This window comes from Macrobrachium nipponense, chromosome 7 (assembly GCF_015104395.2).
Source record: "Macrobrachium nipponense isolate FS-2020 chromosome 7, ASM1510439v2, whole genome shotgun sequence".
In the NCBI taxonomy this organism is placed as follows: Eukaryota; Metazoa; Arthropoda; class Malacostraca; order Decapoda; family Palaemonidae; genus Macrobrachium; species Macrobrachium nipponense.
The window spans coordinates 108,704,679-108,718,823 of record NC_061109.1 but is presented as its reverse complement, the minus strand read 5'-3'; the positions used below and the strand labels follow the sequence as shown (position 1 = coordinate 108,718,823).

Genomic DNA, 14,145 nt, shown 5'->3' with positions numbered 1-14,145 from the left:
TCTAAACCTCTTGTTAGTCTCTCTTGAGAAGGAAATACTCGAAAACCCCGAGAATCCATCCGAATCCCCAGATAGACCAAGTTCTGGCTGGGGATCAGTTGGGACTTCTCGAGGTTCACGAGCAATCCTAAGGTCTTTATCAGGTTTAGTGTCACAGTCAGGTCCTCCAAACACTGTTTCTCTGACTTTGCTCTGATGAGCCAAGTCGTCTAGGTATAGAGATATACTGATTCCTTTCAGGTGAAGCCATCTCGCCACATTTTTCATAAGGCTCGTGAAAACCTGAGGCGCCGTAGACAGGCCGAAACACAAGGCTCTGAATTGGAAGATCCTTCCCCCCGTCATGAATCGGAGGTACTTCTTCGACGAAGGATGGATCGGGACGTGAAAATAGGCATCCTGGAGATCCAGAGACACCATCCAATCCCCTTGGCGAAGAGCCGCAAGGACTGATGCAGAAGTCTCCATGGAGAACTTCTGTTTCTGAACAAACTTGTTCAGAGCGCTGACATCCAGAACTGGTCTCCAGCCCCCCGAGGCTTTCGCAACCAAGAAAAGACGATTGTAAAACCCTGGGGAGCTTTGATCCAGCACTAGCTCTATAGCTCTCTTGTCCCACATCTGATCCACCATTTGCTGAAGAGTATCTTTCAACACAGGGTCCTTGTAATTGGCGGACAATTCCCGCGGAGTTGACGTCAGGGGAGGATTGTCCAGGAAAGGAATGAGGTATCCCTTCCGTAGAACAGACATAGACCAAGTGTCTGTATCTATGAGAGTCCAGGCTTCCGCAAATCCCCGGAGCCTGGCACCTACTGGTGTTTGGAGGAGCGCCACTTCACTTTCCCCTTTTAAAGGGACGGAAAGAGGTTCTACCTCTCTTCTCAGTCGCTTTTCTTTTAGCGGTAGCTCTAGAGGGAGGGCCTCCTCGAAAGGGCCGAACAGGCGTAGAAACACCTTTCTTGTCTCCCACCATCACTGGTCTCTTCTTCCTGGATGATTGCAGGAGAAGATCCTGTGTCGCTTTCTCCGTCAGAGAACGGGAAATGTCCCTCACCAACTGCGAAGGGAACAGAAAGTCAGACCTGGGAGCGAATAACAAGGCTGCCCTTTGCGAATGGGATACCGCTTTAGTCAAAAAAGCGCTAAAAACAGATCTCTTCTTCAAGAGACCTGCTCCAAATAAGGAAGAGACTTCCCCTGAGCCGTCCTGTACCGCCTTGTCTATACACGACAATATTGCAAGGAGTACGTCCGGATCGAGTCCTTCCGAGGCATGAGCCTTCTTGGACATCACCCCAAGGGACCAATCTAGGAAGTTGAAGACTTCCAAAATGTGAAAAAGTCCCTTGAGGAGATGATCCAACTCCGAAAGACCCCAAGTTATCTTAGCAGTATGAAGGCTATGTCTCCTGGATGCATCTACCAGACTGGAAAAGTCAGCTTCAGCCGAAGCTGGGAGAGTGAGCCCCATATTCTCCCCAGTCTGGTACCAAATACCTCTCTTGCCCGTAAGTCTAGCGGGAGGCATGCAAAACACCGTTCTGACTAGCTCCTTCTTGGTTAGCATCCAGCTATCCAGCGACTGAAGAGCTCTCTTCATAGAAATCGTCGGCCTCATCTTCAAAAAAGCCGACGACTTCGGCGTCTTAGAGCATGAAAAAAGTGAACGAGGAGAAGGAGGAGCGGCAGGGATCAATGCATCTCCGTATTCCTGCAGGAGGTAAGAGCTGTCAAACTTTATAGTTAGACAGCCCTTCTCTGCCGTGAGTCTCGTCTTCTGAGTCCTCTTCCAATATAGGATCAGAAGGAGAAGTCAATTCCCGTTCCGGGTCTTCCTGCCCAATAACTCCCTCTACGGGAGACAAACTCCTAATAGGAGAGGGGCTAAGAGCATGTATAGAGCTCCTCGCGCCTGGCTGGCGCCTCGCGCCTGGCTGGCGCCTCGCGCCTGGCTGGCGCCTCGCGCCTGGCTGACTCCTCGCGCTTGGCTGGTGCCTCGCGCCTGACTGATGCCTCGCGCCTCTCTAAAATCTCGCGTCTGACTGACGCCTCGCGCCTGGCTGGCGCCTCGCGCCTTTCTGTTGCTATATCCTTGTATGGATAATGCTTGTCTGGCGCCTCGCGCCTGGCTGAATCCTCGCGCCTGGCTGAATCCTCGCGCCTGGCTGCGTCCTCGCGCTCGGCTGACGCTGCTGGTTTGGCAGACGTATCACGTCTGGATATATCCTCGCGCCTGTAAAGCGTTTCTCGCTTGTCTGGCGCTTTAATCCTGTAAGACGCTTCTCGTCTGGAGGAAACCTCGCGCTTTGGCGCTTCAAAATCGTCCAAAGAGTCTCTATCAGAATAGATCTCAAACGCCTCACGTCCCACAGGAGCCTCACTCCTGGCGGGAGAAGGAAGACGAGACTTCTTGACAGGAAGCCTCACGTCTTTTCTACGAGGGGGATCCTTCGAAAGGACTCCTACCAAAGGCGGATAACTGTTCTTGCACAGCCAAAAATGATCCTCTTGGAAGCTTCTCCAGGCGTCTTCTTGAACGGGAGAGGGAGACCTCGAAGGAGTTTTGTCCAAGCCATGGGACGTCAAAACCCTCTTAGCCTTCTTGATCGAAGGAGGCGCTTCTTCCGAAAAGCGTTCGGGGCTAGAATCCAAAACAGGATCTTTCCAGTGCCTTTTCAGGGGCCTGGACAGGTCCGAATCCTTCCACCCTCGTTTAGGAGAGGGAGAGGCGGACGAAGAGAAGCACTCTCTGAGGACGCTTTTCCTATAGCGGTCCTGAGCAGTCTGTCTATTTACAGAGCCTGCTGAAGGGACGCCTGACCGGGGGGAATTCTCCACAACCTCCGAACGGCTTTCGACTTTCCTTCTCCTCTGGGCTTGGGAGCTTGGAAGAGGTCTAGGCCTGGGAGCGTCGCAGAGACGATCAGACGCCCCCTCCACAACACTGGGGACACTCACTTCACTAAAATAGTCACTTTCACAATCCTTACCTTTCATGGCAGCCATTTTGGATTTCATCCTGTGAAGAGTAGCTTTCAGTCAGCAATTTCCGAGGCCGAATCTGAATGTAAAGCCAGTGAGGGCCCTGATACAGAATTAGAATCAAATGCATAGTTAAGAGATGAGTTAGAATCATTAAAAGGCTCAATAGGCCTTGTACTACTACCCGCACCCTTAGATGCCGCCCTTCTGACTCTATCCCTTTCTAACTTCTTCAAGTAAGAAGTTAGAGTCTTCCATTCCTCAACATTCAACCTCTCACATTCATGACAGGTGTTAGAAATAGAACAGTCAAAACCTCTACATTTGCAACATACAGTGTGAGGATCAACCGAAGCCTTCGGTATCCTCACCTTGCAGCCTACATTCACACACACTCTCACACAACCACTTGAATCAGACATTCTTGAAGAAAAATCAAAAGCAAGTCCAAATCCAGTCCACAGTAGCGAATGCCAAAACAACGATCCAGGTACGTCACCAAAAGTCCACAAAAAGAAGATCAATTGTCTAGAAAAGCAAATTCCAGTCAGGAGGTGGCAGCAACGATGTTGATACCACCGGCGACAGAGAATATATGAGTAGAAAACGGGAATGGTTCCTAGTCCTGCCGCCCAGGGCAGGCCGGTAGATCACCTGACCTACCTGTAGCGAGTGGCGCGAAATTTGAATTTCTGTCGGGGACGACGGAGTCTTAGCTATGTATATATCTGACAGGTAAGTTGATTGTATGAAACCACTACTTCCTCGCCCAGAATGGAGCTACAAGAGTCATGGATACATTTTGATGACTCATAAACTTATTCATCACCTCTCGAATCATTGCGAACTGTGGGAACATGTATAGGTTCAGCCCTGTCCAATCTTGCAGCATAGCATCTGTCGCCAATGCAGCACACCTGGAGCTCTAGTGTCCACTCTGCTAAAAGCACTTGGTTTTGTCTGCTGAGTTTGTCTGCCAAGACGTTCATTCTGCCCTGAACAAAGCGAGTAAGAATTGTTACACTTCGCTGTTCCACCCACATCAGGAGTTCTTTCGCTGTCTGATAAAGAGGTTAGGAGCACGTGCCTCCTTGTTTGCGAAAGTACGACAGTGCTGTTGTGTTATCCGCAAATACCACCATTATCTTTCCCGAAACCTGTCGAGCAAAGTGTTGCAGACCAAGGAAGATTCCCAACAGTTTCTTCACGTTGATGTGTAGGTTTCTTTGTTCCGCCGACCAAATACTCGATGTCTTTTGCGAGTCCTGGAGCTCTAGTGTCCACTCTGCTAAAAGCACTTGGTTTTGTCTGCTGAGTTTGTCTGCCAAGACATTCATTCTGCCCTGAACAAAGCAAGTAAGAATCGTTACTCTTCGCTGTTCCACCCACATCAGGAGTTCTTTCGCTGTCTGATAAAGAGAGAAGGAGCGCATGCCTCCATGTCTGCGAATGTATGACAGTGCTGTCGTGTTGTACGCAAATACCACCATTATCTTTTCCGAAACCTGTCGAGCAAAGTGTTGCAGACCGAGGATGATCGCCAACAGTTCCTTCACTTTGATGTGTAGGGTTCTTTGTTCCGCCGACCAAATACCCGATGTCTTTTGCGACTCCAGGATGGCTCCCCATCCTAGGTCCCATGCGTCGGAGTACAATTTCAGGTCTGGGTTCTTCTGTCATAGTGATTTTCCTTCCAGTATCCTGTCCTTGGACCACCATCATCCGAGATCCAACTTTATCTCATCGGAGATAGGGAAAACGAACGAGTCTTCCTGCGTCTTTCTGGACCATCTTCCTGCGTCTTTCTGGACCAGAGGACCTTCAAATAAAGTTGCAGAGGGCACATGTGTAACCTGCCTAGCTTGACAAATGGTTCCACTGAAGAAAGAATTCCTAGAAGGCTCATCCACTGAAGGGCTGAGCAGGACCTCCGATTCAAGAATTCTTGTACCGTGTCTAGGCAAGTGGAATCTTGGGTGGTAGAAAAGCCAGAAAAGTTTGAGTCCAGAATCATATTAAAATATTGAATTCTCTGAGACAGAACCAGCTGGGATTTTTGGGCATTTATTATTATTATCAGGTCCTGAGTCCGAGCAAAAGGTTTTCTCAAGTCCCCCATGCACTGTTCCTTTGAGGGAGAGCATAGAAGCCAGTTGGCTAGGTAAAAAGAGGCGTTTATCCCCATCAAGTGTAGCACTTCGGCTAAACAGGGCCAAGACCCTTGTGAAAACTTGGGGCGCAGTCGTCAGACTGAAACATAGGGCTCTGAATTTATATACATACCTTGTCTTCGAATAAAAAGTGAAGTTTCCTTGACTGGGTGTATGGGGATATGGAAGTATGCATCTTCCACATCCAGAGTCATCATCCAATCCTCTGAATGAAGAGAAGCTAGGATAGAAGCACTTGTCTCCACACGAAACTTTGTTTTTACAATACACTGATTCAGAGCGCTGACGTCTAGGACAGGATTCCAACCCCCAAATGATATGGGGACTACAAAGAGTTGGTTGTAGAAACCCTCTGAGCTGTGATCTACTACTAATTCTACTGCTCTTTTGTGGATAAGAGACTGAACCTCTTGAGAGAGGGCTAAACGCCTCTCGGATCCTGCCGAGTATGCTGTTGTGTTAACGTTATCTGAAAACTGGACAACTCCAGCTTTTGTAGGAGAGAGATGAAATAGCCCTCCCTAAACACCTGAACCACACAAGGATCTGCACCTCTATTGCTCCATTCCCTCCAGAAATAATGGAGCCTTGCTCCTACGGGAACACGGAAGACGCATGACTCATTGCTTGTTGGTAGTTTTGATATTTGTCTTCCTAACTGATCTGTAGCCTGGCTGCAAGTTTGATCTAGGCCTAGATCGATGACCAGTTCTGCCTCCACGAAAGGGGCGAGGCTGAAGAGGAGAGACCGACTTGTACGCCGAGGATACTGGCTCCTGTTTCTTTGCTGACTGAGTCAATAAATCTGTTGAGGACTTACTCTGAAGATCTGTCAGAAGGTCTCTTACTGTTGACTGTGGAAAAAGATATGTCTTGTCCAAAGGAGAGAACAACAGTGTGGACTTCTATGTGGACATAACTCCCTTAGAGGTAAACAAGCACCACAGCTCCCTCTCCTTCAGAAGGCCCATGGCGAAAAGAGACGAGGGGCAGGCCTATAAGTCTGAATTAGGCCAAATTTCAGGAAACATCCACTGCTCAAGCCTGAGGGACATCAAAGTAGTAGTAATCATTTGGATGTCCCTGTTCATCTACAAGCTAGTAAGTCTAAATGAGTGCTCCTTAAATCCCACACCCAAGTCCCGAACTTATGGACGTAAAGGTCCTTCTAGGCAGTTTGTTCTTCCTGAATCCCCAATAGCCCAAAACACTGTCCTTCCACAGAATGAATGATCAACCCAATATGTTGTTTCATTTGCACTCAAAGCAGCAAACTCCCACAAAGACTTTGTTTCTGACCGGGAATAAACCTGCTAAGCATCCTGATGTCTTTCCACTGCCCTGACATCTAAAAAGTTTTACCAGGTGTAATGCTGACCATTCTAAGTTGCATGAAAGTGTAATGACACTAGTTAAACTCTGTTTGTGTTGCATGACAGAGGGAAAAGACCAAAACCTAGACTTGGGTTTAAAAACAAAATGGACAATTCTTGGTTACAGAGTCCCTCCTACAGTCCTGGAGCCAAAGATGGTTCTGGATTACTTACAAATTTAATGAACGTTATTTGTAAGTTGTAATTCTTACGCTGAAACTGTACATTAATTGAGCATGATTATCCGAAAAGACGCCCTTACCATATAGGAAGTTTCCTTCAGGCCTAAAATTCTTCAAGCAGCACATGCCTATTCATCTTTGACCGACAAGCATGCATAATAAGTATCATCCCCACATCACTAGAGAAGAATGGGGATATAGAAAATTAAAAATATAATGCATAGAAATTGGGCCAGAAGAAGCAACAGGTCCTTGGCCTTTGGAATAATGTTGACAAAGTTGGCCAACTTGAATCACTGATTCAGTGGAAGTGTCTTGCTCCTAAAGTCTACACCATCCACCAATGGGCAACAAGTCCCTGACAATACTTATAGAGGGCTGCACAATAACCCAAACAAAGTACACAGAACAGCAATACCTTCTTGTAAAAACATCTTGAAGGAACTTGCATGAGTGTGGATGTATTGGTAAGTAGAATACATTCTGCATGTATACCACAAGTCTGACTGTTCTTTGGAAAGGCACTAAAACCATGGTAGAAAACCAAAAAATATGTGGGCAGACACTTTCTGTTATTCAGTCTCTAAACGTCCAAGAATATCTCCAATTACCTATGGAGCTCGTCCTAAAGAATTACCCTTGGACTATCATTCCCTCTATATACAATCTCCTACTAAAACGAGACTTATGAGAGATTTCTGCTGAAGACAAAGGAAGCTATAAGAGGGCGATCAAACCAGTGGAGGACAACCAAAAAGAATCACAACTGCCCTTCACTGTCTCCACCATGTAAGGTACTGGTCCCAAGTCTCTCCATGCATGTTAGGAGGTTGCAACTGTCCCTATCCCAGAACCTTAGTCTGCACTTATCTCTGGAAGGTATAAAACAAGACTACCAATACTGAGTATAAGCTGGCTTCACAAACTCACTGGGTTGGCGTCTCCACCTCTCTAAGCAGTCACAGAGACGAGACAACGTAGCTAAGTAAAAGGTAACAACTCAACAAGCTAGACTGAAACTCCATCAGTATGTCTGTCAGTCTCAAGTTCATTTCCCCACAGGAAAGAGAAAGAAAGCGAATCTCCTACTAAAGACGGTTAAAGGACCAATAAGCATTCGTACCGCAAGAGGCAGTCTTCGGCTCTCCGTGACTTTAAAAAGACACAAGACAACAAGCTAAGACAGACCTAAAGGGAGGTTTGTGTGCCCGAGGACGAGAAAAATTACGAAATGCTCTCTAATAGGAGAAAGCATTGGCTGTCTTCCCAAATATTTAGAGGGCACTGAAATATGCTAAGACAAGCAAGATATATTCTCTATGCAGCCTCTTTCCTCAACCAAATGAAGATACAGCAAAGCGCAATGTTGCAACAAACGCCGACCAGCCTGAACAAGTTCCTCCAACTCCATTTCAAACTCTTCTTCTGCCAGCGGGTGACAGGAGGTAAACAAGAGCTTAAAGGATTGCTCTTTTTCCGCAACCCTTGGCGACAGAAAGCGACACTTCTTGATAAGAGGTGACAGAGGCGCTGAGTTCTGTACCGTATTCACCACGACTTGATGAAAGTAAGACAGTTTAAGTGACTCAGGACTCGGCAAAGTCCACACGAGTCAACTACATCCACACAAGTCGACTGAGGGAAAGGAAAAGAAGCGCCAGAACATGGGAAAGGTTGGGAGGCGGTGGGAGAGGAGCTACAACGACTCTCCCACCTCCTCCAAAAGCGAACGTACTAGTACGTATATGAAACTTCATTAGAAAGTTCTGAAGCTAGAATAATATCTAACTTGGAGAGAACTACAGACATTGTAGAATTGAAAGAGAAACATTAATCAAGGCAGTAGTATGAGATTTGCCAATAGCTGACGAGAAAGCAGGCAAGGAATAAACACAAGCATTACGAAGAACGAGGAATATGTTAGCAGACAAGAATTTAGAATAACCAAAACATGAGAGCGATAAACAGTCGAGTGAGTTGACATATCTAAATGTGTAAAACTAGCTACAGATACAATATCATCTCAATAAAATTGTCTATACCTATATTATATATCATTAATCCTATGCATGCTAACACCTCAAACTTGGTGTTGACGATGGCAGAATGAGCCTATGGACGGGGGATTAAAGCTTACCGAAACGGTCCTTATGCAAACGCTTTAACAGAATAGTCCTTAGGCAAACACTTTAAACAAGATTCAAACCATGAAAAGGGTGAAGTAGATATTGGAGGGTACAGAACTCCATCGTCCCAAGAAATGACATTACCAACTGTCACAGGGCAGTCCTATGCTCGGGCTAAATACAGACAAGGGCACCAACACCTTACTTCTAACAGGGAACACAAAAAAGAGCACACACACTATGGAGGGATTCGGAATGTTCCCGTCAGGAACCCAGTTCAACTTGTATTAGAACTAAAAATAGGTTTACTGTTATGTTCTAACTTCTCATTACGCTTTTCCTGAACCTAATGGGGAGCAGAAGGTGGAGCTACAAAGGAAGTCAATACTACTGCTACCAAAATGCCTAGTCTGAGCAGGGACAGCTGCGGATGAAGAGACAATAAGTAGGATAGAACTGACAGGTTTAAGTCCTAACCTAAGTAATTACCTTCACAATCTATTAGTTCCCTATCTTTCCTATATCTGACATATTCAGGCATACATTTCTCAGAACAATTCCCTACATTCTTCACATCTAGTAGTTCCAAGATGACACTCTGTACCCTTGCAAGTACAAACGAAATGTTGATCAACTTCTAATTTCAATATCATGGTTACACCATAGCCTGATATTACTGGTGTTGCTTCCGGTGGAAGATATCCTAGGAAAATGTGATTATACAATACCATAAACAGGTGTAAAGCAGCCAAACTTCATAGAATACCAACAATCGCCTAACATCAATGGCGGCAAGGAGAATTCTGACAAGAGGTAAATTATTCGAAACACACCTGGTGGAGGACAAGTAAACTAGACAGTCATCCGGCCAGCTATTTGATTTTTTGTCTGAATGCTGACTCGCCTAATCGGTGGGGAGATATAGCTAACTTTAACAGTAGGAGATTCATCTCAAATAATTGCAGGTTTCTGATGTGCAACCGACCCAAAGTTATGAATTGTTTGATGGATGAGCAATTCCCCAGAAGGCTCATCCAACCCTATGCCAAGCAAGACTGAAGGGAGAGAAACTTCTTTATTATCTGAAGACAGGAGTTGATCCTTTTGGGGAGGGGAAAGCCGAAAAGCTAGAGAGTTGATCCTTATCCCCAAGTATACTATCTATTGAGAAGGGACTAATTGGGACTTCTATAAATTTATTAGAAGATGCAGTTCTAGGGGTAATGTCAGGGTTTCCTGCAGGTCCTCCATACATTTCAACATTGTCTGAGATAGAACAAGCCAGACATCAAGGTAGTGTGAGATCTTCACCCTTATTAAATGTAGCCACTTTACCACAGGGACTAAGACACACATGAACACCAGGGGAGCTGTGGAAAAGCTGAAGCAAAGAGCCCTGAACTGGAAAATGAACCTCAGGAACGTTCTCGATTCTGGGTGAATAGGTATGTAGAGTCAAACCTCGGTTTTCATATGCCTCTCTTTTCATATCTTTCGGTTTTCATACACTTTTTCTATGAAATTTTGTCTCGGTTTTCATACACTCAGAAACACTCCATCCAGGGCCCAGCATGTGACCGGGCCCTGTATTGAGCACCCAAACAAAGCATCCCATCTTTTGTGACCCATGCTGCTTTTGTGCTTTTTTTATTCAAGTGCAACTGCTAAATAAGCAATCATGGGGCCAAAGAAAGTTCCAAGTGCTAGCCCTACTGCAAAAAAGGTGAGAAACACTATAGAATTTAAGATAGAACTCACAGCAAAGTGTTAGAAGAAGTTGCATGCCTACCTCAGTGAGAAAATGCCTGCAACAATCACTGCTCTTAGTAAATAAATGGGCGAGGGGTACCACAGGGTTCATGACTGCGGCCAAAGAAGTCAGTGAAAGAGAGGAAGATAAGAGCAATTACGTGGAACATAGGTACTCTAACAGGTAAACAGAGGGAGATAGTAGATGTGATGGAGAGGAGGAGGGTAGATTTCTTGTGTATGCAGGAGACTAGGTGGAAAGGGAGTGGAACCAGAGAGATAGGAAATGGTTATAAGCTGTATTACAGTGGGTCACGAGAGGGAAGAAATGGAATTGGAATTATAGTAAGTAACAACTGGAAGGAAAAAGTAGTAGAAGTAAAGAGAGTAAATGATAGGCTTTTAAAGATTCCAATAATAATAGGGGACAAGGTAGTGAATATAATATCAGCATACGCTCCTCAGATGGGTTGCCAAGAGCAAGAGAAAGAATTATTGAGACAAGAGTTTGAGGCTGCCATTAAAACAGTGAAAGAGGAGAAACTAATAGTAGGAGCTGATATGAATGGCAGGGTGGGAAAGAGAAGATATGGGAATAAGGAGGTACACGGAGGCCATGGGTTTAGAATTAGAAATGAGGATGGGGATTACTTATTGGAGATGGCTCAGAGTTTTGAAAAACCTGTATGAACATATGGTTTCAGAAGTTAAATAAGTAATTGATAAGTTATTGATAACTTATGAAAGTGGAGGAGTGCAGAGCCGAATAGATCACATCCTGGGTTAGAGGAGCCGACAAAAGCAATGTGAAACTGCAAAAGTGATCTTGGGAGAAGCGTGTGTTAAACAGCATAGGTTGGTGGTGATGGACTTTAAAATGAGAGGTAGGAAACCCAAGAAGAGAAAGAGATCTAGAATTAAGATTTGGAACCTTAAAGGAAGAAAAGGGGAACATAGAATTTGGACAGGGTAATAGAGTGGAAAATATCTAGGCAGACATGAGAGAAATATGTGTGGGAGAAGCAGAGGAACTAGTGGAAATGGTGGGAAGAACCAGTGGATATGGAGTGTTGAGAGGAGAAAAGTGGTGGTGGAATTGAGAGGTGATAGAATCAATTAAAAGAAAATCAACAGCATTTAAGGACTAGAAAGTAAGGCATGCACAGGGTGCAAAAGAAAGGTATAGAGATGAGGAAATAGAGGCAAGCAGTTGAATGAAAGACTAGGAACAAGAGAAGGAGAAGAGGATATCTATAAGATTTCAAACTTGAGTAAAAGGCGGTGACAAAATGTGGGCGTATTGGGTGTCATCAAGGATAGTGATGGAAATATATTGTATAGGGAGGAAGACATCAAGAAGAGATGGCGAGAGTATTTTGAACAACTGCTAAATACTGGAAATGAGAGAGAGATGGGGGAAGCACAGAGGGTGGAAGGACCATTGAGGGAAATACAGGATACAGAAATGAAGAGAGCATTAAGGAAAATGAAGTATGGTAAATCACCAGGTCCATCGGAGTTCCAAATTGAAATGCTCAAATTACTAGGTATAGAGGGGGAGAAATGGATGCTGGATTTATTAAAAACTATATGTGAAGAGGAAGAAATGCCAATGGATTGGGAGGAGAGTCTACTGGCAAATATATGCAAGCAGAAGGGAGATGTTGATTGTGGTAACTACAGGGGTATTAAACTAACAGAGCATGGATTGAAAGCTTTAGAGAGAGTACTGGATGAGAGATTAAGAGAGATTATAAAGATCGGGAAACAGTAGTATGGATTCATGAGAGGAAGAGGGATGGTGGATGCTATCTTCATAGTAAGACAGCTACAGGAAAAGAGGTTAGAGGGAAACCAGGAGCTCTATTGTGCATTCATAGACCTAGAGAAAGCATATGATGGAATCCCATGAGAAGTGATGTTTTGGTGTTTAAGGAAAAGGAAAGTCCCAGAAAGGTGGTTAGGCTGGTTGAGATGATATATCAAAGAACGCGTACAAATGTGATAACAGCAGTAGGGGAAACAGAACACTTTGAAGTTAGTGTTGGATTACACCAGGGTTCAGCATTAAGCCCATTTTTGTTTGTGCTGGTCACGGATGTACTGAGTGAAGCAATCAGGCAAATTTTAAAGAGATGTCAGAAACAAATGTCTCTGGACAATTTTCTTATTCAGCAGGGTTCCAGTGACTCTGAGGCTGGTCCTAGTGCCAGTAAAAAACAAAGTGGGGAAGTAACATCAGACAGTACCACTAAAAGACGTAGAGAAGTAACCCCAGAAGCTTTCGTGATAACCGAAGTCCTTCTGGAGGGGATTCCCCTTCCAAACAGTAACCTCTCCTCCTCCCTCTCCCATCCTCTCAGTCTTCCATACACTAACAAGAATCTTCCATAAAGGTAAGACTAATGTTAAATGGTCATTGTTCATTTCATTATTCATTTACATATATCTATTTCTTATTCTCTTCTGTGTTTAAAACTGTGTTTATTCCCTGTAAAATGTATTTTTTGTTAATATCTTGGGGGTCAGGAATGCACTAATTCTATTTACATTATTCCTTATAGGAACTATTGTTTCAGTTTTCGTATGTTTCAGTTTTCATGGAAGGGTCCTGAACGGATTATGTAAGAAAACCGAGGTTCCACTGTATTACTGTAACAAAAATATCATCATCATCACAAAAACTGTTTCCTTTTCAGCAAAACAAAAAATAAACTCACCACTTGGAGGCTTCTCTGAGATTTCTGCTGTCTTATTTGCTAAAGAGTCCTTCTCCTCATCAACTTCTACAGGTAGGACTGCCTGGGACTGTTCATTATTATCCATGTCTGTGGAGCAAAATTAACTCTTCAATTAGACTGAAGTTCTTTATCATTTGTGGTGTTCTAGGTTAGGTTAGGGGATCAATTCAGGATTAGTTGGGTTAAAGATGGCAAAAGCTGGGTCTCTAATTTACTCTATGGGATGCTGCAGCATTTTAGGTCAGGACAGATAAGGGGTTCCAAGAGGGGGCAAAGCATGTCTCAGTTGAGAAAAGTAGGTTACAGTGCATCCTTGTACTATAATCCTTTGACATCCTTGTTCCTTATGATATGGAGTTTTCATATTAAAACTAATATTGTAATACCTACCTAACACCTGAATTAGCCCTGGTCATCTGACCAGCCCGAACAACACCCCACAAAATTACCCACACTTAGGTAAAATTTTAACTGCCAGCATTACCAACACTGCATGTAATCATTGTTACCAAGTCACCTGTCCATGGTTGGCAATGCTGCCACCAGCAACCGGCCGACAGTGACTACTTACGTCAATTGCTAATCATTAATCATTTGACGAGGGGAGGAGGGTGGGTGTCATTTAGGTGTTCAGGTAGGTATTTACAATATGACAATTTGTCCAAAATTGCATTTTTCCTAACTATACAAACCTGAGGTCCCTTTTACAATAGGAAGGTACTAGCGGCAGCTGGATAGGTCGTAAGCTTTCTCGAACAAGGGGTTCGGTAGTTAATCTGCTTGTCCGACAGGCGCGCGCGCGGCGACTGGGAGGTAAA

General features: G+C 44.6%; 2 protein-coding genes across 2 annotated transcripts in view; both read right to left on the bottom strand.

Annotated features, from left to right (window-relative positions):
* LOC135217221 (uncharacterized) overlaps nt 1-13,665 on the bottom strand; it is a 75,298-nt gene extending 61,633 nt beyond the window's left edge. The window contains exon 1 of the mRNA XM_064252951.1: nt 13,307-13,665. Within this exon, the coding sequence (XP_064109021.1) occupies nt 13,307-13,412 (106 nt within the window). The 5' untranslated portion in view covers nt 13,413-13,665. The remainder of the gene's footprint in view (nt 1-13,306) is intronic.
* LOC135217278 (small ribosomal subunit protein eS27) overlaps nt 1-14,145 on the bottom strand; it is a 205,202-nt gene that overhangs the window by 89,787 nt on the left and 101,270 nt on the right. The window lies entirely within an intron of this gene.